Source organism: Sciurus carolinensis, chromosome 17 (genome assembly GCF_902686445.1).
Source record: "Sciurus carolinensis chromosome 17, mSciCar1.2, whole genome shotgun sequence".
Classification (NCBI taxonomy): Eukaryota; Metazoa; Chordata; class Mammalia; order Rodentia; family Sciuridae; genus Sciurus; species Sciurus carolinensis.
The window spans coordinates 22628063-22650928 of NC_062229.1; the positions used below are offsets into that span (position 1 = coordinate 22628063).

The 22866-nt window shown below is 52.2% G+C and overlaps 3 protein-coding genes across 7 annotated transcripts; 1 reads left to right on the forward strand and 2 right to left on the reverse strand.

Annotated features, from left to right (window-relative positions):
• Positions 1-2765: 2765 nt before the first annotated feature.
• On the reverse strand, positions 2766-13461 carry Borcs8 (BLOC-1 related complex subunit 8). 3 transcript variants are annotated; one of them, XM_047531483.1, is made up of 6 exons: positions 13046-13461; positions 10199-10311; positions 9672-9736; positions 6816-6926; positions 5498-5573; positions 2766-3849 (listed from the first exon to the last, which is right to left on the reverse strand). In XM_047531483.1, the coding sequence occupies exons 1-5, from the start codon at positions 13080-13082 to the stop codon at positions 5540-5542; spliced, it is 360 nt and encodes a 119-aa protein (XP_047387439.1). In that variant the 5' UTR covers positions 13083-13461; the 3' UTR covers positions 2766-3849; positions 5498-5539. The 3 variants fall into 3 exon arrangements, with proteins under 3 accessions (XP_047387439.1, XP_047387437.1, XP_047387438.1); XM_047531481.1 differs by lacking the exon at positions 13046-13461 and adding an exon at positions 10803-11924; XM_047531482.1 differs by lacking the exons at positions 2766-3849; positions 13046-13461 and adding exons at positions 5031-5057; positions 10803-11939.
• A 304-nt stretch (positions 13462-13765) lies between these two features.
• On the forward strand, positions 13766-20206 carry Rfxank (regulatory factor X associated ankyrin containing protein). Of its 2 annotated transcripts, none has more exons than XM_047531478.1 (9): positions 13766-13873; positions 14562-14747; positions 16270-16350; positions 16463-16528; positions 16786-16886; positions 17058-17183; positions 17607-17673; positions 18045-18125; positions 19969-20206. In XM_047531478.1, the coding sequence occupies exons 2-9, from the start codon at positions 14570-14572 to the stop codon at positions 20037-20039; spliced, it is 771 nt and encodes a 256-aa protein (XP_047387434.1). In that variant the 5' UTR covers positions 13766-13873; positions 14562-14569; the 3' UTR covers positions 20040-20206. The 2 variants fall into 2 exon arrangements, with proteins under 2 accessions (XP_047387434.1, XP_047387433.1); XM_047531477.1 differs by lacking the exon at positions 13766-13873 and adding an exon at positions 13885-14086 and having other exon boundaries at positions 19969-20205.
• On the reverse strand, positions 19280-21698 carry Nr2c2ap (nuclear receptor 2C2 associated protein). 2 transcript variants are annotated; one of them, XM_047531480.1, is made up of 5 exons: positions 21297-21698; positions 21054-21117; positions 20789-20894; positions 20649-20716; positions 19280-20369 (listed from the first exon to the last, which is right to left on the reverse strand). In XM_047531480.1, exons 1-5 carry the CDS (start codon positions 21332-21334, stop codon positions 20250-20252), a joined length of 396 nt encoding a protein of 131 aa, XP_047387436.1. In that variant the 5' UTR covers positions 21335-21698; the 3' UTR covers positions 19280-20249. The 2 variants fall into 2 exon arrangements, with proteins under 2 accessions (XP_047387436.1, XP_047387435.1); XM_047531479.1 differs by having other exon boundaries at positions 21054-21144.
• Between the last annotated feature and the right edge of the window lie 1168 nt (positions 21699-22866).

Genomic DNA, 22866 nt, shown 5'->3' on the forward strand with positions numbered 1-22866 from the left:
GGTGCCCATGTAGGGGAACACTGAGGCGGGGAACAGAGGGCCTTGGGAGGCTCATGCCTCTCCCCATACCTCAGTTTGCCTGTCTGTGGCATGCAAAGTTTGGATCTCTAGTCTGGCTACAACCTTCTCTTTGGACATAAAAACTAGGGTTCGTGCTGTGTCCCCTGCTCCCACCCAGTGCTCACTGCCACACCCTCAGGTATCCCAAGTATATGCCAGGGTTCAGGTTGGGCTGGGGGCTTCAGCCTCAGCTTCAAGGTACAGAACAAGGCTTGGGGAACATGGAGGTGGCTGGGGAGCCCCGGGCCCCCCGAGGAATGCTCTGTTTACCCGCGGCTGCCCGCCCGCCTCTGATGCAACAGGCAGGCTCTGGTTACGTGAGGGTGGCAGCTGGGGCAGCTCTGGGAGCAGCCGGGGCGTGGTGGGAAGGGCTGGTGGTGGAGCCCAGCCCGCTGGTTGGAGCTGCTCCCCTGTGCCCTGCCCCCTGCCCCTGCCCACCACTAGGACCCCCTCCCGTCCCTGCCTCCTCCTTTCTCCCACATCGCCCCCTCCCACTATTCGGGCTCCCACGCCCCTTCCTATTCTGGTCAGTGTTTTCTCCCATCCTTCACAGTCTGGCTCCTGCAATGGTCCCTCCTCACTGCCTTTGCACCTAATTCCTCTCCTGTTCCTTCTGTCGTCACTACTCTGTCCCCAAGCAAGGCAGTGAAGTCTCAACTTCAGCCTTCTCAGCTGAGGGGACACCCTGATTTGAGTATGAAGTTGGAGGGTAGAGGGGAGAGTTGGGGGAGACAGGAGTAAAAGGGCCAGCAGGAAGGTCCAGGGAGGGGATCCTGGCAGATGAGGGGGCAGCCTGGGTGAAGGAGGAGGCTGGGGGAAGCGGGGAGGCTGTGCTCCCCTCCCCAGATCCTCTTCCAGAATGTCAGCACAGGAAGACTTTGAAGCAAGTCCATGACAAGGACATTGTGGTCTCCTCAGTAGGGAGGGCCCTGGGGTTAGAGAACCCGGCCTCCCTGTTCCAGCTTTGCCATGTACCTGCTGTGTGACCTCAGGCCAGTCACTTCACCCCTACAAGCCTTTTTGTTCATGTAAAAAGGGGAGGCCATAGCGGCCCCTCCTCCCCGAGGGAGCCAAGCATTTCAAGGTCTAGTTATGAAGCCCCCCCTCCAAAGCCTTCCCCATGCTTCCTGTCTGGGGTTCCTACACCCCACACTCTCCCCTAGCCCAGCAGTGACCATGGATGGGGCTGCATGTTCAGCTCTGTCCCTCAGTGTGCGGGCTCCCCAGGGCTAGGCCCGGTGCATGGTGGCCCCGCAGGTGGGTCTTCACGGGTCTCCTGAAGTACTGCAGAGCCCCAGAGAAAGCCTGAGGGGTGGGAGTGAGGATGGGAAGCAAGCTTGGGGCTTGGGACACCCAGAGGCCATGTTGGGGGATATAGCAGGGGGCTTCCCGGGGGGGCCTATAGCAGAGCAGGTCTGAAGTAAAATCCAGGACTTGGACCAGGTGCTAAGGCCAAAAAGACGGTTGAAGTCTGATTCTCCTCCTGACCACAGCACCTGGGGACAGGTGTCTGCCTTCTCTGGGATTCCTTTCAGCCCATGTACGTATCTGAAGGAGCTTGGAAGGACCCCACACTTCAGAGTTGGAATCCCTTCCAGGTCCTTCCCAATCTGGTGAGCACTAGTTTCTGCTTGAATGCCCCATAGCATGGGGGCTCCTTGCCTCTCTTCCAGCTGCCCATCCATTCCTGAGCCATCTGGGAGCAAGTTCTGCTGAGCAGGCTCTAGGGCAGGAGGCTGTGAGTTCTTGTTCTTGATGGTGCAGAAGCAGACGAGGCCCTGCTGCCTAATCCAGTTCCTTGGAAACTCAATTCACTATTGAGAAACGGGAGCCAGGGTACAGAAGATGAAAAAGGGGAAATTGTCACAATGTCCCCAAGACCAGCCAAGGCTGCGGATATTGTGTTTGGTGGCCAAGCTCCAAGCCAAGGTTTTGCCTTTTGCGCCCCCTGGCGGCGGAGGGGGCAGGGCATCCCCAGGCAAGGCAGACTCTGAAATGAAAATGTGATGCAAATGAAGTAGGGCCCCCGCGGGGCCTCAGACCTCCCTTGAAAGGAGCAAACTATTAGCTGGGGGCCCAAGTGGTGGGGGCTGTAAGTAGCATGGAGCCCTGGGAGGGACTGGGATACTCCAGAACTGCTCCCTCAGTCTCTGGGATATGTGCAATGATCTCAGCTATCTTCCGTCCCATGGGTTGGGGTCCTGCCAGGAACGTTGGCCCTGCCTAGGTCACTGGAGCACCCAACTCATAGAAGGGGGAAATGTTTGCTGGATAAATGGGTACATGGAGGACAAATGAAAAGACATTGGACAATGCGAGGTGCCTTTAGCCCAAGCAGATGACTGGAGACCCCACAGCAGACAGGGCCCCCAATCTGGCAGACCTGAGGCTTCCCTCAGAGTAATTAACAGTTGGGAGGCAAAATGGCAGCAAGAAGCCCCCCAGTACACACTAAGAGGGCAGAGGGAGGGCTGACCCCTGTTTCCTGGTGGTGGGAGACTCATTTCTACATACTTCCTGTGTCCCTGACCCCCTCCCCAAGCCCTCTAACCCCCTTGATAGACCCAGTGTCCCTGCAGGACCCATTCTCTTCTAGGGAGCCTCTGACCCTTGCCACCCCTCTCCCTCACTGCCAAGCTGAGGATCATCCCAGAGCAGTGGGCTTGAGATGCAGCCTGGCTATACCCCAAACAAATCCATTCTGATCTTCCTAATACATTTTATTGGAGCAAATAATTCTGGGGCTAACATCTGCACACAGCTGGTCTTGGAGGTGTGTACACTGCAGACATGTGCAGTAGAATTCACAGGACTCAGCACTGGCTCTTCTGCAGTTACCTGCAGGAATAGCCTCAAAGCAATTATGGCAAAAAGGTAACTGAAGGCCTCATGAGACGGAAGAATTGAAATAAGTTAACTTCAGGTACAGCTGGATCCAGGGTGTCATGAAATGTTCTCAGGTGTCCCTCCTTCCATCTACCCAGTTCAACCACCCACCCTGGTGGAAGCACAGTTCCCATGCTTCCAGCAAAATCCCAAGAAGCCTGCCAATTAGGTCCCATTTATTTCTTTCTTTCCATCCCCCTTCTTCCCTCCCTCAGCCTATAGAACATGTTCAGTACAGTTTTCCTTGTCCAGATGGAGAAAGGGAGAACTAGAGAGGGCCAGCACCAGCCCCACATCACCCAGCATGTCAGAGGCAGGTTGAGACCAAACTGGGAGGCCTGAGCCAAGGCCTGCTCTTTAGCTGTATGACCTGACACAATTCACACCATCTTTTGGAGCCTCTCATTTCCCATCTGTACTTGGGGGTGATACCTGCCTAAAGGGATTGTCTGAGAATGACAGGAGATAACCCAGGCAGAGCATACCACACATAGTGGGTACACAATCAGGATTATCACCGGGGCAATTATTGACCCAAGAAACAGTGTCCATGGGCGGCAGGGGCAGGTCAGAGCACAGGAAGAAAAGGCATGTCTTGGGACAATTATGGCTGGCCCTGGAGGCTTCGGCAGGAGCAGGTCTGTGTTGGCCTAGGCTGCTTGGTCTTTAATCCCTCTTGGTCGCACAAGGTGGTGTCCAGGACCCAGCTCTGGTCAGGCTGGGCAGTGAGGAAGGAGTATGAGAGGCAGACCAAGGGCTAAAGAGTTGTTCCATGAGGAGCTTGGGCCGAGGACCATGTGAATCCCGGGGGTCAGAAGGTCTAGGTGTGAATCCTGGTGCTTCTGGGCAGGGGTCTTGACCCTGGGCTGGCTGCCTCACTTATCTGAGCCTCGGTTTTCTCTTCTGTAAAGTGAGATGATGTTGAGGGTCATGGGACAGGAGAGGCAAGGGATGACTTGATCTGTGAAGGTCTCTGAAGATCTGGAAGGGAGCAGCTTTGGGGAAAAGTGGATGGAAGCTCTGAGAGTGGGGAGGGGGTGAAAGAAAGAGGTCTGGAGGGACAAAGGTGAGATCAGCAGCATAGGGGACAGGAGATGACACAGGAGGGAAGGACAACAGGGGAGTGTCCATCAAGGGGGAGGGAGGAAACTGGGTGGGGCTGTGACAGGGCAATGGGAGGAGATGGTTGGAGCTAGGAGGGAGAGGGTGGGCGGGGCCTGGAGCTGGCAGGCCACGCTGTGGGGGCACTGGGCAGGATGCTGACACCTCAGGCAGCCTTTCCTGCTTCAGGCCCCCCCCAGATGGCCCCGAGGTAACCCCATGAACTGTGAGATTCCTCATGCTCCCAGGCCAACAGCCAGCCTTATGAGCAGGCACTCAATAAGCGCTGACTGACTGGAGTGCCCAGTAGCTGCTGAGTGTGGTGCCCAGTGAGTGCTGACTGGACACAGGTGAACTGCATGGCCTCCTGGCTCTGGGCGCTGCAGCTGAGGTGTTAGGCCTGTCTCAGCCCGCCTTCCCGCAGCCTCTAAGAGGGCCTCATGGCACGGAGGCTGATCCCAGTGCTGGCAAAGGGGCAGGGCTGTTGGTCCTCTGGACGCCTTGCACCTGCCACTTCTACCCTCTGTGGGCACAGAACAACACACCGCGTCTTTCTCAGGGCCACTCTCCCTGCACGGTCACTTCACCTTCCAGGCTCACACCTGTGCAGCCCTCCCTACAAGACCCTGGGTCTGCTCATGTCACTGACAGGTGGGATACCAATGGGAGGCTGGCTGAGCACTTTTGCACAGGGCGGTGGTGTGAGTGCTACCTGCCTAGCACTTGTCACCAGAAGCCCAGCTGGCCTGCTGGAGAGGCCTAGGGAGACCTGGACCTCACAGCCAACACAACAGTCAAGGACCAGGTGGGAAGCCACCTGATATCTGGCTGTAGTTGAATGTCCAGTGAGTGCCCCCAGAACTGCTCAGTCCAAGTTACAGAATCGCACGTAGGGCCACGACTGGTTTTATAAGGTATTATGTTTGGGGACTGTTTGTCACGTACAATAGCTGACTGCTACAACACTCACCTGTTGTATCCTGTGCCCTCTTAGTCACCTAATAGGTAACCTTTACAGGAGGAAAAAAAGAGACCAGGGGGTGAGGGCACAGCAGGCTGTGGTGCAGGGAGGGTTCCAGAGCCGCATGGACAACCTCCCTGTGCCGGGATCTGCCTGAGAACGTGAGTGAAGCAATCGGCTGACCCTGGGGCTAGAGGAAATGTGGGCTCCCCTCTGAGCTTTGGGGTGGGGGAACCTCTGAGGTCAGGACAAGGCCTGTGACCTGGATAAGAGGCAGGAAGAAGGCATAGAGAAAGGGAGGAAGACGAACTGAGAAAGCCCCTGGATAGCAAAAGCTCTGGGTCTGCAAATGTCTCCTCCCCACTCCTTGAAGCCACTCAACAAGCCCAGTGAGAAGGTCCGGGGGTTAGACAAGCAGGTCCCTGCTCAGATGCCAAGTGGGTAGGTTAGTTCAGAGCAGAGGAGCTCACAGCCACCCTTGGCACTGACCTGGGTGTAGGGAGGCCAGAGGCCTTCATGTTTCTTCCAGGATCAGGCTGAGGAGGGCGGGGGCAGTTCCTCAGGGCTGGAATAAAACACGTGAGGCCAGGTCAGAGGCCATGAGGCTGCTCAACTGGGCAGGGGTACGAGTGTACATCACTGCTCTGGTCCCTCAAGACAGCTGGCCTGGGCCTTCAGGGCATCTTCTGTATACATGGGACCAGCCACCCACTTCAGAAGCAAGAGCTAGGGACCCACTCATGGAGGGCTGGGGGCGTCACACTCAGCACTTGCAGAGAGGTGTGAATGGCACCTTACCCACGCCTTTCAGAAGCATAGACACTTTTGCAGCAGCAGCACAAGTAGGGTGCTGGAGAGCACCGGAAACCAGCAGCTGGCTTTGGCTTCCGAGTGAACTCTAGTTCCTACTGCTGACACCAACCCAGCCTGCTCTTCGCTGAAGAGCCAGCTCAGTCCCTCTCCTTCACGGGGAGGAAGGGGGCATGCCCACCACACCTGTGCAGGAGGCTTTTCATTCTCAACAATTCTCATGTCTTAGTTATGAGAAACAGCAACATAGATTTTTTTTTTTTTTCCTTTCTAAATGCCTGGTGGCAGGCAGGTAAGCACATCAGGGTTCCAACCTGCAGAAGTTGGATGCATCCCAAGGTCAAAGTCCAGCTTACGGCTCATGCATGTGTGTTCAAATGTATTTATTAAGTTATAATGAACATCAAAAGCAAAAAGAGCTACTTTTAGCTCCAAAAAGTCCCCCCAGGGCGCAAGCACTGTGCTTTTCATTTTCAGACTGTCTGGGCCTCAGCTCAAAGCCTCCCTCTGCTGGAGGGGACTACAGATGGGGCAGAGGGAGGCTCCTGCCCCTCTCCATCTTGCTCACCTACTCCAGCCACCTGCCTCTCCAGTGTGTGCAGCTCCAAGGCCTCTGCACTCGCCCCTCCCCACACCACCATGCCCCTGTCGCTCTGCCTGTGTGCTACTCAGGCCACCTCCTCGCGAGGCCCCACATCCCTCTGCTTCCTTTACAGCACCTGAGAAATGCTCTCATCCATTATGTGCATACTTGGTTGCTGTGAGTCCCCGTCTTGGTCACCACTGTGTCTCTAGTGCCCAGCTCTGAACTGGGCACACAGCAGAGCTCAAGATGTGGGTGCTACAGATGCCAAAGGACAAACAGAAGTCACCAGACACCGTGAGATAAGAGAGTTTTCTAAGGAGCAAGAAGAGGCAGTTCCTGGCTGAGCTGGCAGACAGTCCTCACAGGGAACAGGCTGAGGGTGGCAACTGGATAGGTGGTCCCAGGAGCTACCTGTGGCCCTGGGCAGTGGCGTTCATGTGGTCTCGGATGCTGATGGCCTGTTTGAGCAGACCTTCGACACTGCGGAAGTACACGCTGCTGTCAACCAAGTTCTTGACGGCACTGAAATGGGAGGACAGCAGGATCAACTCTGGATGCGTGCCAATGTGTCCCCCCAAACACCGGGGAGGCCACTGCCGAGTGCTTGGAGAAGGCTCTGGGTGGACCCAGAGCTCAGCAGGTGCCTGGGTGATTCCCTGGACCTCCCCAAGGACAGAGTGGGCTCACGTGTTGGATTTCTGTGCTACACACAGATATCAGTAACAGGGCACATGTGGCAAGACACGCTGTCATTTCGCCACTGCAAAACTAAAGTTTTGAAGGTGTATGAGCATGTAAAGATGGCCTCAAAAATATCTCGGAAGGGTTGAGGGCTGCAGCGCAGTGGTAAGGCTCATTCCTAGAATGCATGAGGCCCCGGGTTCCACCCCTAACACCACAGAGAACAATGACAAAGACATGGCTTTCTTTTTAGGCAACATACTCCTGCCTCTGAAGGAAATGTATTAACTCAGCAGGGAGAAGATCTAAAGGTGAGTTTAGTCGGAATCATGCTTAGCACCATCAATTAGGGATGCTGACTACAAAGTTGCACAAAGCTCTGGCACTGGTGCTGCACCCTGATAAATGTGTAATGAAAACACCCTTCCAAGAGCACCAGAGAAAAACATCCCAAAGTTGTTCAGGGTCTTGCTGTGCCAAAAAGATGCCTGAGTGGCATCATCTGCAGAAAAAAAAAAAAAAAAAAAAAAGTGTCATTTTATTTTTATTTTTGTGGTGCTGGAAATGGAACCCAGGGCCTCACACATGCTAGGCCTGTGCTCTATCACTGAGCCACAACCCCAGCCCCAAGAGCCATTTTAAAGTTCTCCTATTAAAAACAAAAAGCACTCCCATTTATTATCAGTCAGGAACATGCATGAAAGTAGCAAATGGAATTGGGGTGCTGGCTGTCACCCCCAATTAGGCTAAATAGGCTGACTGGCTTCTGGGCCAAAGTTGTAAGGTAATGGTGGAAGGCGGATCTTAACTGGCTCACCTTTTCTTATTTTGTTTTGTGGCTGTTATAATTTAGATGTGAGGTGCCCCCAAAAACTCATGTATGAGATAATGAGGAAAGTTTAGAGGTGAAATGATCAGGTTCTGAGAGCCTTAACCTAATCAGTGCAGTAATCCATTGGAATGGATTAACTGAGTGGTAACTATAGACAGGAAGGGTGTGGCTGGAGGCAGTGGGTCACTGGGGCATGCCTTTGGGGTATATATTTTGTCCCTGGTGAGGAGAGTTCTCTCTCCCCTTCCTGATGGCCATGTTTGGAGCTGACTTCCTCCTCCCACCTTCCTGCCATGATGTTCTGCCTTACCTAGAGTCTGGAGCAATGGTGTCAGCGCTCTGTGGATTGATACCATGAGCTCTAAATAAACTGGAGCTACGTTGTTCTTGTCAAGTCTTTCAGTCACAGCAGTAAAAAAGCTGACTAAAACAGCTGGTGCTGAGAATGAAACCCAGGCCCTCACACATGCTACACAAGTGCTCTACCACAGAGCTATAATCCCAGCCCTTAATTCACTCATTCCTTTTTTTTTTTTTTTTTTTTTGGGGGGGGGAGGTGTGGTGATATACCAGGGATTGAACTCAGGGGCACTTGACCACTGAGCCACATCCCCAGCCCTATTTTGTATCTTATTTAGAGACAGGGTCACTGAGTTGCTTAGTGTCTTGCTTTTGCTGAGGCTGACTTTGAACTCTCCATCCTCCTGCGCTGCTGGGATTACAGGCATGCCCCCAACCACTCATTCTTTTCTTAATGGTGCTAGGGATCGAACCCAGGGGTGTTCTACCACTAAGCTACATCCCCAGCCCTGCTTGCTAAATTGTCAAGGTTGGGCTCAAACTTGTGATCCTCCCTCCTGTGCCACTGTGCCTAGCTTAATTCACTCATCTTAATGTCACCAAATGCAGTTAGCTTTTCTTATGTTTGATTGCCCATCTTCATAAACATCTTGCTAATACAAGCTCACCACTGAATAATTTTCCTGAATCTCTAGACCATTTTTAACATTTTTCAATTCTACACCAACCATTTAGTAATGCTTAACTGTTTGAAACAAAAGATGTGGGACTGACTGGGGTGTAGCGCAGTGGTAGGGCCTAGCATGTGCTTAGCACATAGGAGGCCCTGGGCTCCATCAACAGCACCACAAAAAAGAAACCAAAAATTTTAAAAATACAAATAAACAGGAGCTGAGGGTGTGGCTCAGTGATAGAATGCCTGTTTATTAGCATTCTCAAGCCCTGGATTCCACCCCCAGCATCAAAAATAAAACAAAAACAGTGACTTGACTCAGGAATTTTAATTTCTCGCCTTCCCAGCAAAACTTGATTTGTTCATGTAACTAATCTTCTGGAATTTTCCATTTGCTACAAATGGAAAAAGTCCATGGTGGCCCACCTCTTCTTTGTAACCTGAAGATTTAGAGAAAGCTAAACAAAAAACTACAAAGTCTATTTGTGTTTTGGGCCCACTCCCAGCTGTCATTCAGTCACTGCCCTGGATGGAAGCAAAAAATGTTGGTGGCCTGTCCCAGAATCCTTATTACTCTGAGCTGTAACATAGAGGGGCTCAGTGTGCACAGGCCTAGGCTGGAATCCACCACGTGGCCAGGTGAATAATGATGCAGTTCCCACATCTCCAGTAGGGTGAGTTTGGCAGGGCAGGGCTCATGGGGTAGCAGGCGAGGAATGACCCTGAATGCCCAGAGGCCAGAGTCGTGCAGGCTGGCCCTGGCGATGGGACTGTGGCTCACCTGCAGGCGTACTCTACAGTGTAAATGGCTCCCTGGCTCTGTTCTTCCCACCGCTGCATGTCCGCCTGAGGGGGGTTGAGGGGAACTGTTAGTAGGGGAGGTTACCTCCCAGAGGGCTCCCCCAGTTCTACTTTTCTTTTGTGATACAGGGTATGGAACCCAGGCCCTCAAGCATGTTAGGCCAGCACTCTAACCCTGAGCCACACCCCCAGTGACCAGAGATTTTTCATCCTGAAACTACCCTCCCCCAAGGATGCTCTGGAACAACTGGATTTCACACTTCAGGATCTTTGCAATGGCTGGCCTCTCTGCCTAGCACAGCCTTCCCTGGGGTCTTCAGTTATTATGCAGGTTATTAACTAACGCAGACCAGGATGTCTCCTTCAAAACCTGCCCCAGATCTATCCACCCATGGTTTGACCTGACTCAGTTACAACGTGCTTCCTTGCTGGTGCCCCTGACAGCCCCTGCTCCACACAACAGGCACCAGGAAGAGATCCATAGCAGAGGGCAGTGTGGGGGCTTACCTTGTGCTGGGCCAGCTCAGGCAGAGAGCGGCGAACATGCTCCTGCAGCCGGTACAGGGCCACAGATGGCTCATTGGCCAGGACATAGACGCTCTCAGTGAACTTGTCCGTGACTGGGTCCAGGGTCAACAGTCAGTAGGGAGGAGGCAGAGACAAGGGGACAAAACATCAGGCTTCTGATTACTCAACTATGAGTAAGAGCAGAGAAGAGCACCTAAAGTCTCCCCCAGCAGCTATGTTACCTGAAGCCACAGGGTTGGACTGGAAATGGTCACAGCAGGACATTACTCACAGGGGACCTTAACACATACTGTGAATTTGGTCTTTTCTCTCCCAAACAAATTTGTAGTTGATCTGTCCACTCAGATCCTCTCAAATTATTTTTACCACAATTACACACCCAAGACTCTTCTTCAGATAGTCTGCAGAACCCAAAAGGGCCTGGAAGCCTCCAGTCCTGGATGGCCCTCAGTCATAACTGACCAGTGCAGCATATGCAAGCCTGTGTCTGTGTCCTTCAGTGAGTGCTGGGGCAACTTGGAGGCACGTCTATCCTTATAAGCTCCCCTGAGGGACTGGGCAGAGATCCCCCTGTGGGTTTTACCTGAGGTCATCCTTAACCCCGTCCTGTTTCCTCTTCCCCCTGCGTATTTCTCTTGGTAAGTTAATTGCACACACATCTTCCCCAGGGTCGGCTTCAACAAAAGGCATTCCCAGCCAGCCAGTAGTTTCTACCCTTCCTATCCCATCATGAATCTGCTGGTTTCACCACAAAACAAAGCCTGTGTCTCGCTGACTTTTTTCCTATGTGGAACAGGGGAGAACCCAGGGCCTTCTGCACACCAGGCAAGTGCTCTAAACACACCACAGCCCCCAGTGACCAAGCATGATAATACCCTGCCTGGATGCTAGACCCAGTTCTTCAGTGGTCTCCCCTGCTTCTCCTCCTGCCAACAGCTCAATCTCCATGCAGCAGATGAAGTGAACTCCAAAGGCACATATCACACGTGTCCTTCCTTGCTTAAAACTCTCCCCGTGGCTCCCTCTAGCCAGAAAATAAAATCTGCCTTTCTTATCATGGCTCACAAGGCCCCAAATGTTCTGGTTCTATCTAAAGTTCACCTCCCTACCCTCAACCTCTGGCTTTTCCTTCAACACGTTCAACACTGTTCAAAAGAGCTTTCTAAGACAGTGCAAACATTCTATAATTGATACTGTCCAAAACGGTAACCTCTAACTAATGACCATGTTGAAATGTGGCTAGTGTGGCTGAGGGACTCAATTTTCAATTTTACCTAACTTTAATCACTTCAAATTTAAATATGCACATGTGACCAACAGTTACTATATCCACAGCCCAGCTCTGAGCAAGTTGCCACCACAAGACCTTTGCACCTATTTCCTACTTTGAGACATCCTTTCCTGGCTCCTCTTTATCCCTCAAGTCTCAGTTCAAATGTCATCTCTTGAGCAAGGTTCTCCCTGAACAACAAGCTTCAATCAGTTGTCCTCTCTACTTCATTCAGGACCACACCAGCTTGTCCATTTATCTTATACCTATTACAATTTATTACATGTTCACAAGAAAACACAAAGCTTAAATTCATGAGGCAGGAGCCTGTTTCCTCAACTGTAAAAATGAAGTGACTTATCTCAAGATTTGCTACAGAGATGGACAATGCTTTTGTTGTCAACTGTGATTGTCAAGGGGAGAACTTATAAGCATCTGAGTCAGGGGAAACCACACAGGACTCTGATCTATGTGGGTTGGTCTAGCTCACCTCTGTGCCCTAAATGGAGAGTTAGGAGGGGGCAGAAGGAGGAAGTCTGGAATTTAAAGGGGTGACTTGGCACTGTCCTTCCATAACAATGTCCCTTCTGTGGTTCTAAACGCTTATGAGCATGTGCAAAGACTTGGTGGCTGTACGGGGCAAAAGGAGGCAATGCATACTTTTTCTTCAACTCTGCCTGGGGAAAAAAGGGTACCTCTTGCTCTTTTGTCTTCCTCGATTTGAAAATAGCATAGTAGTAATTTATAATACAGTATTTTTTTAATGAAGAGAGAATTAAATGTACTTGTGTCTTCTAAATAATACCTAAAAAGTACCTTGTGAAATAACAAAACGTTTATCATGTAAAAAGTTTGTGAGGGTTAGAGGTGTAGCTTGGTGGTAGAGCGCTTGCCTAATACTTAAAGCCTCGGATTCAATCCCCAGCACCAAAAACTTAATAAAGTTTTTAAAAAATAAAAGTAGTTTGTGGGGCTGGGGTCGTGGCTCAGTGGTAGAGTGCTTGACTAGCATGTGTGAGACACTGGGTTCGATTCTCATGCACCAAAAATTAAAAAAAAAAAAATTAAAATACAAAATAGGGCTGGGGATGTGACTCAGTGGTTGAGTGCCCCTAAGTTCAATCCCCGATACCCCTCAATATGTATATATATATATATATTTTTTTTAAGTAGTTCGAGGAACTCTATACGATTTATAAATATTTGACAAGCCCATATAAACATACACAAATATCTACATATCTAAATAAACAAGGAAACGAAGCGCACAGCGATTATCACGCCCCTCAAGTTCTTCCAGTATACTACAAATATCCGGCTATTGAAACGCTACAACAATCCTTCCGGGAACTATACCCCCATTTTACAGATATCAAAATGAAGCACAGAGATTTTTAAAGATTTCAAAACTAGTCAGCGGGAGAGCTGGGATTCCACGGCAGTTGTCACTGCGCGTCCCCGCATGCTCCCTCGGTTCCTCTGCCACGTCCGCCCTTTCTCAATTCAGCCTCGGAGCGCTTCTGTCCCCGTCCATCCTGTCCGGGGCCCTGCCCCACCTTTCTTCCCCTTGAGCTGCATCTCTGGTTCCTCCATGGCTACAGCAGCCGGCAGGATAGGAGGACAGGAACCGGAAGTTCAGAGGCTGGGACTCTACTTAAGTTTTCCCTGCGAAAACCGGCCGCAGCAGGGCTCCAGTTCCGGTATAGTAGCTTGCCCTGCCTGCTCCTCCTCCTCCTCCTGGGACAGGAAAGGGGCTTAAAGTGCGAGATTAAAGAGAAAGAGGTACCCTGAGGGCGGGTGAAGGGGGCGAGATACCCACTGAGACTCCAGGAAGGATAACTAGGCGAAGAGGCAAGAACTCCCTCACTTCCCAAACCCCCTTTTCCCGGAGCAGACGAATTGAAGAAAAACACCACGCATTGCCCATTTCGGACCGTAAAAACGCTCTCCTTTTGCCCCACTTGCCACTAAGTCCCTCCCTGCACAAGCTAATAAGATCCTAGTATACAGAAAGGACGTTGTTATGGAAGGGGACAGCAGAACTAAGTCGCCCCTTTAAATTTCAGATGCCCCGCCCTCTTCTCCCCATCCCGCCTTCCTCGGCCTTGAGAAAGCTCCGCCTGTCGATTCGTGACAGGAGCCGATTGGTTTCTTGTGGAAAAGTCTGTGGGCGGAGCTGGGAATGAGGAAGCCCAAGCGCAACGAATTTCTCAAGAGATCTCTGAGGCCTCTCCCTCCGCCCCGCGCTAAACCCAAGCGAGGAGAACGCGCAGGCGCAACTGCGCCAGTTAGGCCCCAGCGGAAGCCACGCCCCTCCCCCAAGTCTTAAAGGGCTAGAAGCGGCTGCTACTGCTCCGGCTCTTTCGCACTTTTGGGGGGCGGAGGTGCGCAGGCGCAGTGGGGGAGTATTGGGGTGGGGGTAGCGGTCGCGTATCAAGTTGCTCACTGTCCGGGCAGAGGAAGCCTGAGCGTTGAGGGTCCGGACTCCAACCTGCCCCCCGCTACATCCATTGAAGGAGAAAAGTTTGTGAATTGGGTCCCCAAGTTTTGGGGGACCCGGGCTTACGACGCGGGGGGACAGAGGAGGTTTGTGGGAGGTGAGTGGTCCTCCTGGGTCGGTTTGAGAAGCGCGGGTGGAACTGGAAACAATCGCATCTTTTGTTGTTGAGCCTTAACTCATTTCGGGGGACCCGCACCAAACAACCAGAGGGAATATTTATTGAGCTCTCCCGCATTAGGCATTCTACTGTACTATTTACGGTCATGATTTCTTTTAGGCCTCATTCCTTCCTTTTATTGAGGAGGAAACTGAGGTTCAGCGAGGTTAAATCACATGTCCTAGTTTTCAGTCAATAAGGGGGAATTCGAATTCTGACAGCAGATTTCAGAGCCCAGGCATTAAAGCATAGCATGGCGCAGGTGGCTTGATGGTGGAGAAGAGTGGGCCTATAAAGTAGCTGGACTCTGATTTTAACATCCCAGCACTGGCCATTATCGCGAATCTCAGTTTATCCACCCCAGAAGTGACTAGATAGTTGTTGACAATTATCTATTTCCTTCTGGCAATTCCAGCTTCCCCTATGGAACCCACCCAGCCTGCAGAGAACCTCATTCTGACCCAGCAGTCCCCCACTGCAGAAGTTGGGGACCCTGAAGATCATGGGGTTGAAACCCCGGATGGCTCAGACACTGTGGTCCTTAGACTCTTCCCCTGCACCGCAGAGCCTGAAGCAGACGCCAGTGTCTCCTCACTGCAAGGTAAGATAACACCTCTGGAACTGGACCCCTGGGCTTTGATGATAGTGGGATGTCAAGCCCCAGATGAAACTTCTATCTTTATGACCCAATACTTAGGACATTTTCTCTCTTTTCTCTCCACCCTCTGAGAATTGTTTACTTGTTTTTAACAACGTTGTTTTCTGATTTTTTTTTTTTTTTTTTTTTTTTTTTTTTTTTGTCTGTACTGGGAATTGAACCCAGGGGTGCTCTACCTAACTGAGCTACCTCCCCAGTTCTTTTTATTATTTAGTTTGAGACAGGGTCTTACTAAGTTGCCCAGGCTGGCTTCAGACTTTGATCCTCTTGCCTCGGCTTCCCGGGTAGCCAGATCACAGGTGTGCACCCAGCTCTTATATTTTGTTATTGTGGCAAAATATACATAACCTGAAATTTACTACTTGAACCAGAATTGCAATAAAATTTGGTGGCATTTAGCACATTCACAATTGTACAGCCATCATATCTATCTAATTCCACAATATTTTTATCACCCCAATAGGAAACCTGTCACTGTGAGCAGTCACTCTTCGTTTCCCCTCCCCTAACCCCTGACAATTATCTGCTTTCTATCTCTGTGGACTTGCCTGTTCTGATTGTCTTTATCAGTGGCATTGTCGATGGCCTTTTGTGGCTGCCATCTTTCATTCATCATGTGCTCGGTTCATCTGGGCTGCAGTATGGACCGGAGGATCAGGCAGGCCTTCATCCCCATTCATGACTGAATACTACTCCATTACTATCCTCTGACCTCAGCCTCCCAAGTTCTGGGATTGCAGGTGTGCACCACTGTGCCTGTTGGGCCACCTTTTGTTTATCCATCATCCAATGGTTGGATGTTCTGGGTTGTTTCCTTTTTGGGTACTGTGACTAGTTCTGCTATGAACATTCGCATACAAGTGTTTGTTTGAGCACCTGTTTTCAGCTTTTTGGCATGGATATGTAGGAATGGAATTTGGGGTCATATGGTGATCCTGTGTAACTTATTGAGAAACTGATAGTTTCTTTTTGAGTGAAGTCCTTGAAAGTAACCAATTTTTCTCACCCCAGGATCTTTGTATGGGAATGCTTTCCCCATCATTTTCCTAGAGCTAGTTTCTTCAACTTGCCAGGATCTAAGTTGGTCTCAACCCAGAGCCACCACCTTTGACCATTTTATCTAAGATGGCTCCACTCCTGCCTCCTCCTTTCTAGCCCTTTTTACTGACTTTTTTCTTCTGATTACTTATTTCAACTTGAGGCTTTATTCTCCCCTATTGATTCTACGTCCCTATGTCTGATGCAGTTGCCTGTGGGCTCCCTGAATGCAGGGACTTTGTTTTGTGAGCTGAGAACAACACCAGGCCTGGAGAACAAAACTGAACCTGGGTAGCCGGGGGGCTGGAGTGAGGGACTGGTGGAGGCTCAGGCACAGATGGAGGTAGATCTGAGCCTAGAGGAGCTGACTGGAAGGCCCAGTGACATACGCCAAGGGGAAACTGAGACCCTTCCTCTCTTCCGGCAGGCAGCTCCCTGAAGCACTCTACGACCCTCACCAACCGGCAGCGAGGGAATGAGGTCTCAGCCCTGCCAGCCACCCTAGACTGTGAGTAGGGCCCCACAAGGGTGGGAGGAACTGAGGGGAGCCATTTTGAATGGGTAACTGCAGTGCTCAGAGGCCATGGGTTAAGAGAAGACTGTCTCCTTCTGGCCCCCAGCACTGTCCATCCACCAGCTTGCTGCGCAGGGGGAGCTGAGCCAGCTGAAGGAACACCTGAGGAAAGGTGCGTGTCCACACACATGCTGGCATGTCGGCCTGTCTGGTGTGTGCGTGTGGGCTCTGCGTGCCCACTCACACTGATGATGACTTGTGAATGCCCGCATGTGTGCCTGTGTCCCCACGTGTACATGAGTATGTCATGTGTGTACCCACGTGTTTAACTGCCCCCATGTCCAGCCCCAGACCCTGTCTTATCCCCACTCTGGTGACACTGGGGAGAGGGCAGGGGTGCAGTCTGGTGATACCACTCCCACCTGCTAGGTGACAACCTCATCAACAGGCCGGATGAGCGTGGCTTCACTCCCCTCATCTGGGCTTCTGCCTTTGGAGAGATCGAGACCGTCCGCTTCTTGCTCGAGTGGGTGCGTCTCAGCCTAGCTGGGGGGGGTTCCTGGGGACCTGAGGGCTGGCTGAAGTTTCAGCTGCTTCTTCTGGTTCCCTGTCCATGAGATGGGGCTACTCTGCTGGGGGACCCCAGGATCCCAGGGAATGTCCCCATGTCTCCCATCACTACCCACTCTACTCCCCCCCAGGGTGCCGACCCCCACATCCTTGCCAAGGAACGGGAGAGCGCCCTGTCACTGGCCAGCATGGGTGGCTACACGGATATTGTGGGGCTGCTGCTCGAGCGTGACGTGGACATCAACATCTATGACTGGGTGAGGTGCCCCACCCAGGCTCCTCTTGGTTACCTGGCCTCTATTCCTACCCTCCGGTATTTATGGAGTACCTGCGAGGTGCCAGGCCTGTTCTTGGTGCTGGGAACACAAAACAGACTCATTCTCACACCTGGTAGAGTTCCCAGCCTGGGAAGACAGACACTTAAATGGGCAATTGAGAGATAATGAATAGCAGTGTGAAGGCAGGTGCACAGGCAGCCACAGGAGCCCAGAGGTGGACAAGGGAGGTCAGGGAGGGCTTCATGGAGGAAGAGGCATCTAAGTTGAGAAACAGGAGAAAGATGGGTGAGGTGATGAATGGGAAGAGGTACCATACTTAGTTGGAAGCCAGAGATTTTGCGGCATCTTGAGAACTGGAAGAAGAGAGAGCATTAGTTTCTCCATGCCTTCACCCCCTGACAGAATGGAGGGACACCACTGCTGTACGCTGTGCGTGGGAACCACGTGAAGTGTGTTGAGGCCTTGCTGGGTAAGTAAGAGTACAGATGGGCCCTGGTGGCCCCAGACCCCCATCTGGCCCTGTGGGCTCCCTGAACTCTTGCATGGCTCGTCACCACCCCCGTTTTACCTAGAGGGTGGATTTGGAGCAGGAGGTGGTAGGAGAGCACGGGTTCTGGGCCTGGCTAATTGAGTCCAGCCCTACTCTCCAAGCCTCAGGGACTCCAGAGACACATTCTCTGGAAGAAACTGAAGCTTGAAGAGGCCAGGTCCTTGGCCAAGGTCACAAAGGCAATGAGCAACCCGTGGCTGCACCATGAGGCATCAGGACTGGCCCTCTTGAGTCCCCAAACCCCATTCTGGGCTTCCAGCCCCAGCCCCAGTGTCTGCTCTGCTTTGCAGCCCGGGGTGCCGATCTCACCACCGAGGCAGACTCTGGGTACACCCCTATGGACCTCGCCGTGGCTCTGGGATATCGGAAAGGTAGGCCTGAGACATGGGACAGTGGTGAGGACTCATAGGTGGATGACACAAAGGGGTATGTGGGACATCTCAGTTGTCAGATGCTGGCAGTGTGTTCATGTTAGCAGACATGGAGCACCAGTGTATACCTGGCCTGGGCACATCCTGGCTCTTGGTACTCCCGTGTGGGAGGATAGAGACACCAGTGCATGTCAGTGACCAGAGCTATAATTGGGGGATAGGCACCAAGAAGCCCAAAGGAGGTCCCAGCCCAGCCCTAGGATGTATCTTAGTCTGTTTTCTGTTGCTATAACAGAATACCTGAGATTGGGTAATATGTAAAGAAAAAAGATTTATTTTGGCTCATGGTTCTGGAGGTTGAAAAACCCAAGATTGGGCATCCACATCTGGTGAGGGCCTCATACTGCTTCAACTCAGTGGAAAGGAGAAGGGCAGTGGGTTTATGTGAAGAAGCAAAACATAAAGGGCAGCCTTGCTTTAAAACCCGTTCTCACAGTAACCAACCCAGTCCCACAATAGTGAGAAAAGGTATTAATCTGTTCATGAAGGTTCCACCTCAATGACCCAAACACCTCCTAATAGGCCTCCCAACACCACATTAGGACCAAGCCTGGACATTAATTTGCTAGGGACAGCAGATCCTAAGTTCTAGCATCTGTACACATGTATATGGGTGCGCTTATGTTCATGCACACACGAAACAGCAAGGTGGTCAGGGTGCACCTCTGGGGGACTTCAGAAGGACTTCACTACATCCAGGTAAGAGAAGGGTACAGAAGCCTGGCAGAGATCACCAAGAGGGAGTTGGGCTGGGCCACAGTGCTTGGGGCCACAGAGCCCAACCCTATCCATGGCAGGAGGTAGGTAGAGCGGGGGCCATACGCAAACCCAAGTTTGACTCCCCACTTCCCACCCATAAATGGGGAGATCCTAGCAGGGCACAGTGGCTCACACATGTAATCCCAGCGGCTCAGGAGGCTGAGGCAGGAGGATTGCAAGTTCAAAGTCAGCCTCAGTGAAAGTGCAGCGCTAAGCAACTCAGTGAGACCCTGTCTATAAATAAAATACAAAATAGGGCTGGGGATGTGGCTCAGTGGTCAAGTACCCCCGAGTTCAATCACTGATACCAAAAAAAAAAAAAAAAGGGAGGGGAGGGGAGGGAGAGATCTTAACCATCTCCTGGTTGGCGGAGGAATTAAGGGCTCAGGAAAGATCCCACCTCCCTCTGGACAGTTTTATTCTATTTGGGACAGATATCATTCCTCACAGACCCTGTACTACTTTTCATAAAAATCACAACTCACCTATTTTGTTTGGTAAAGACATATTTTATAACTCCAAAAGGCTCAAGAAATGCATTACAAGGCTGGGTGCAGTGGTAATGCCTGTAATCCCAGCAATTTGGGAGGATCACAAGTTTGAGGCTAGCCTGGGCAACTTAGTGAGACCCTGTCTCAAAAATAAAAAGGGCAGGGGGTACAGCTCAGAGCACCCCCGGGTTTGAAAGCAGGGAGGATACATTTCTAGAGCTGGGAGTGAGGCTCAGTGTTGAGCACTTGCTTATCATTTGAGGCCCTGAGTTTCACCCACAACACTGAAGAGAAGGGAGGAAGGAAGGAAGGACGGGAATTTTTTCAATCTAATGGAATTTGAGGTTTCTGGGATGAGGCCTTGCTCTGGAGGGGATTGGACCCTATTGTTCATACAGTGGGTCTTCCAGTCAGGCCCCGGCCTGGAAAGCCCTGGTTCATCCCCCAGGGGGAGGTGCAGGTTGGGATGGTGCCTCTGCGGCTTCCTTTCCAGCTTTTTCCAGCAGCCACCTTTTCCCCCACCCCATCTCCAGTGCAACAGGTAATCGAGAACCACATCCTCAAACTGTTCCACAGCAACCTGGGGCCCACCGACCCCGAGTGAAGGCTGCCTGCCGGGGATGCAGACACTCAGGGAACCAAATGGTTGACCCAGAGCTGGGAGAACCCAGAACTGGCTTCAAAGGCAGCTCCTGGACAGGCAGTGGGAGGGCACCCTTCCCAAGAGGAACCAATAAACCTTCTGTGCAGAAATCAAAGGACTTTGGTGTGATTCCCTGAGGGCTTCCTGGAGAGGCAGTCTTCTCCAGAGGTCTCAAACCTTCTTCTCTCCCAGCACTCTCAGGTGGTAGATGACCACTCGGCCAAAAAAGTCAGTGGTGTCCTCAAATGTCACCTTCAACCGGTCCACCTCAGCAGCTGGCACAGGGAAGGAGTGAGCACAGGCAGTCAAGGGAAATGGGTGGCCCTGTTTACCACCACCATTCCCTACCCTTTCCAGACCCAGCTCAGACACCATCAGTGGGCTGGGTGACCCCAGCAAGGTGTGAGCCCCTCTGAGCCTCACACAGAGCAGGCCCGTTTTCCAGATGATGCAGTGGAGACCTAGAGGTCGCTTTTCAAGATCTCATGGCAAGTTTCCCACTTGGGTTTAGGTGGGCTTAAATCTTTTAGGGGCACAGATCCTCCCACCCCAAAGGCCAGAGCAGGATATCTGAAGGGAGTTGTTGTCCTCAGGGTAGAAGTCCACAATATTATGGAGGGCCTCACTCCCCTGTGATCCTGCAACAGAGGGGTGCACACAATGAATCCAGGATATGCCCTGGAGCCCCTACCTCCACGACCTTCCCCTACCTTCCAGGCGGCCCCGACGACTGGAGAAGCCCCCTTGGAACTGGATCTGCAGCTGGGAGACACAGATGCGCTGGGGAAATTCCAGTGTCACCCACTGGAAGGGGCCCTAAAAACAGACAGGGAAACTGAGGCCCGTGATCACTCCTGGATCAAATCCCTGCTATGCCTGACTCACAGTGGGGAGAAGGGAAAGGTAGCACACAATCCTTCCCGTCCACCTCGGATTCCCGAAGTTCTTAAGGCACTCTGGACCTCTGCACCTCACCTGGTCCGAGTTCCAGCACGTCTCCTCATCCTGGTCGAACAGGTACTTCTTTCCAAACTGCCGGCTGTTGCGATTCAGCACCGAACTCACCCTCAGAGGTACAGGGTCGACGAAGGGTTAAGCCCAGGTCTAGGCGCCACCGCCCTCCACCCCTGAGCCCGCCCCCTCCCCGCCACAGGTCCTTCCGCCACCATCCAGTTCCGACCACCCCTGGACCCGCCACCAAGACCCTCCGGCTCTCACCTGCTCACTGTCTCCGGACAAACCAAAGAGTGGGTCATCTCGGTTCTACAGGGCCTCGTGAACCTCAAGGCTGGACTCCGCTGAACTCGAGTCCAAATCCCCGCGCCACCTCAGCCACAGGCGGCGTCACCTTGGCCACGCCCCTAGCTTGCAGGTCCTCACCTGTAACTGGGGACCAAGAAGTCACTCCTTCTTACGCTCCAGTCCTAAATGTCGCCTCGATCACCCCCTTGCTGAAAAAAGTGGAGGCTCAAGGAAAATGCCGATGGCTGGGAACCGGCCTTTCACAGCGGATGCAAGGAAAGCGAGCAGGTTCCTCCCGGGTTTTGAGAGCGCCCACTCCCTCTCTAAGTCCCACTTTCCCGATCAACAGCTCTGGACACCAGAGTCCGGGACCTGGAACCTCGTGGACATGGCGCATGCGCAATGTGACCTGGGCTCCGCCCAGCCACTGCTCCTGAGGCGGGGCTGGACTGGACCCTGCCCCTTCGTGCCCGCCTCTTAAAGGGCTCTCGTCCTGTGGTTGAGGTTCCCCTTGAAGTTGGAAGACTGCAACCGTATCTTGGTGCTACGGCTGTAAAGCAGTGGTTCTCAAATCCCACCAACTTCCTATAATCATGTCTTCCTCTTGAAAGTCTGCTGAATTCATTCCCTAGCTGCTAATGCAGGCTGAGAACCCCTGCACCTCACTGACTCACAGAAGCCAAAGGAAGATTTGAGAAAGAGACCATGATGTTAGCAGCATCAGTAGTTCCCATCAACCCCCATGTGCCCTGGCTGGAACTCAAAAGACCTGGCCTCCAAATCCATCTTTCCAGCAGATCTGCCGAGGAAGGCTTGCTGGAGAAATGGTCATGTAAGCTGGGTTTTGAAGGATAAATAGGAGTTTACTAAGTCAGATTACACAAAACCTCAGATACCAGGCCAAAAATTTGGTTCACTGATCCACTAGACAACTCCTGTCACCAGGTACTGCCATTCCTTATGCCCACCCCTGTCCTGGGTGATGCTAAAGTTGATGAGAGGCCTCAACTTCAGCTTCATCCCTAAAATGCCCCACCTGGGCAAAACAGATGCTTCCAGGCCCATGGGATCAGGGCTGAGCCACAGGGAGAGAGAGAACTGGGGACGCAGGGACTCCACCTGGAGGAAGCTTCCTGGGAGGGGGCTCTGGGATGGAGACACTGTTTCAGGCAGGGGGCATGGCACAAGGAAAGGCCTCCTTGGATGGAAGACCATGAATCTGAATAAAATATGTGGAGCCATATCCTGCTGGGCCTGGAGCAGTGTTTGGGAAAGGGCATGACTCTATCCAGTCTACACAAATGGAGGCTCCCAAGACAGAGAAGTCACTGGCAGGGGACGCTTGTCCCTAGCTTTAGCTGAATGGTCTGGGATCCAGCCCCTTTCTTCAGGGTCGTGGGGGATGGTCCCCTGGCATCCTACTAGAGTCTCCTGAGCACATTTCAGGAGGGGAGGCTGGCAGGGAAAGTGGGTCACCAGCGGAAGGGCTGCCCCCTCAGCCCCTGACTGCCAGGACTTCCTGCATTCTGTTATGGTCTGGTGCCAG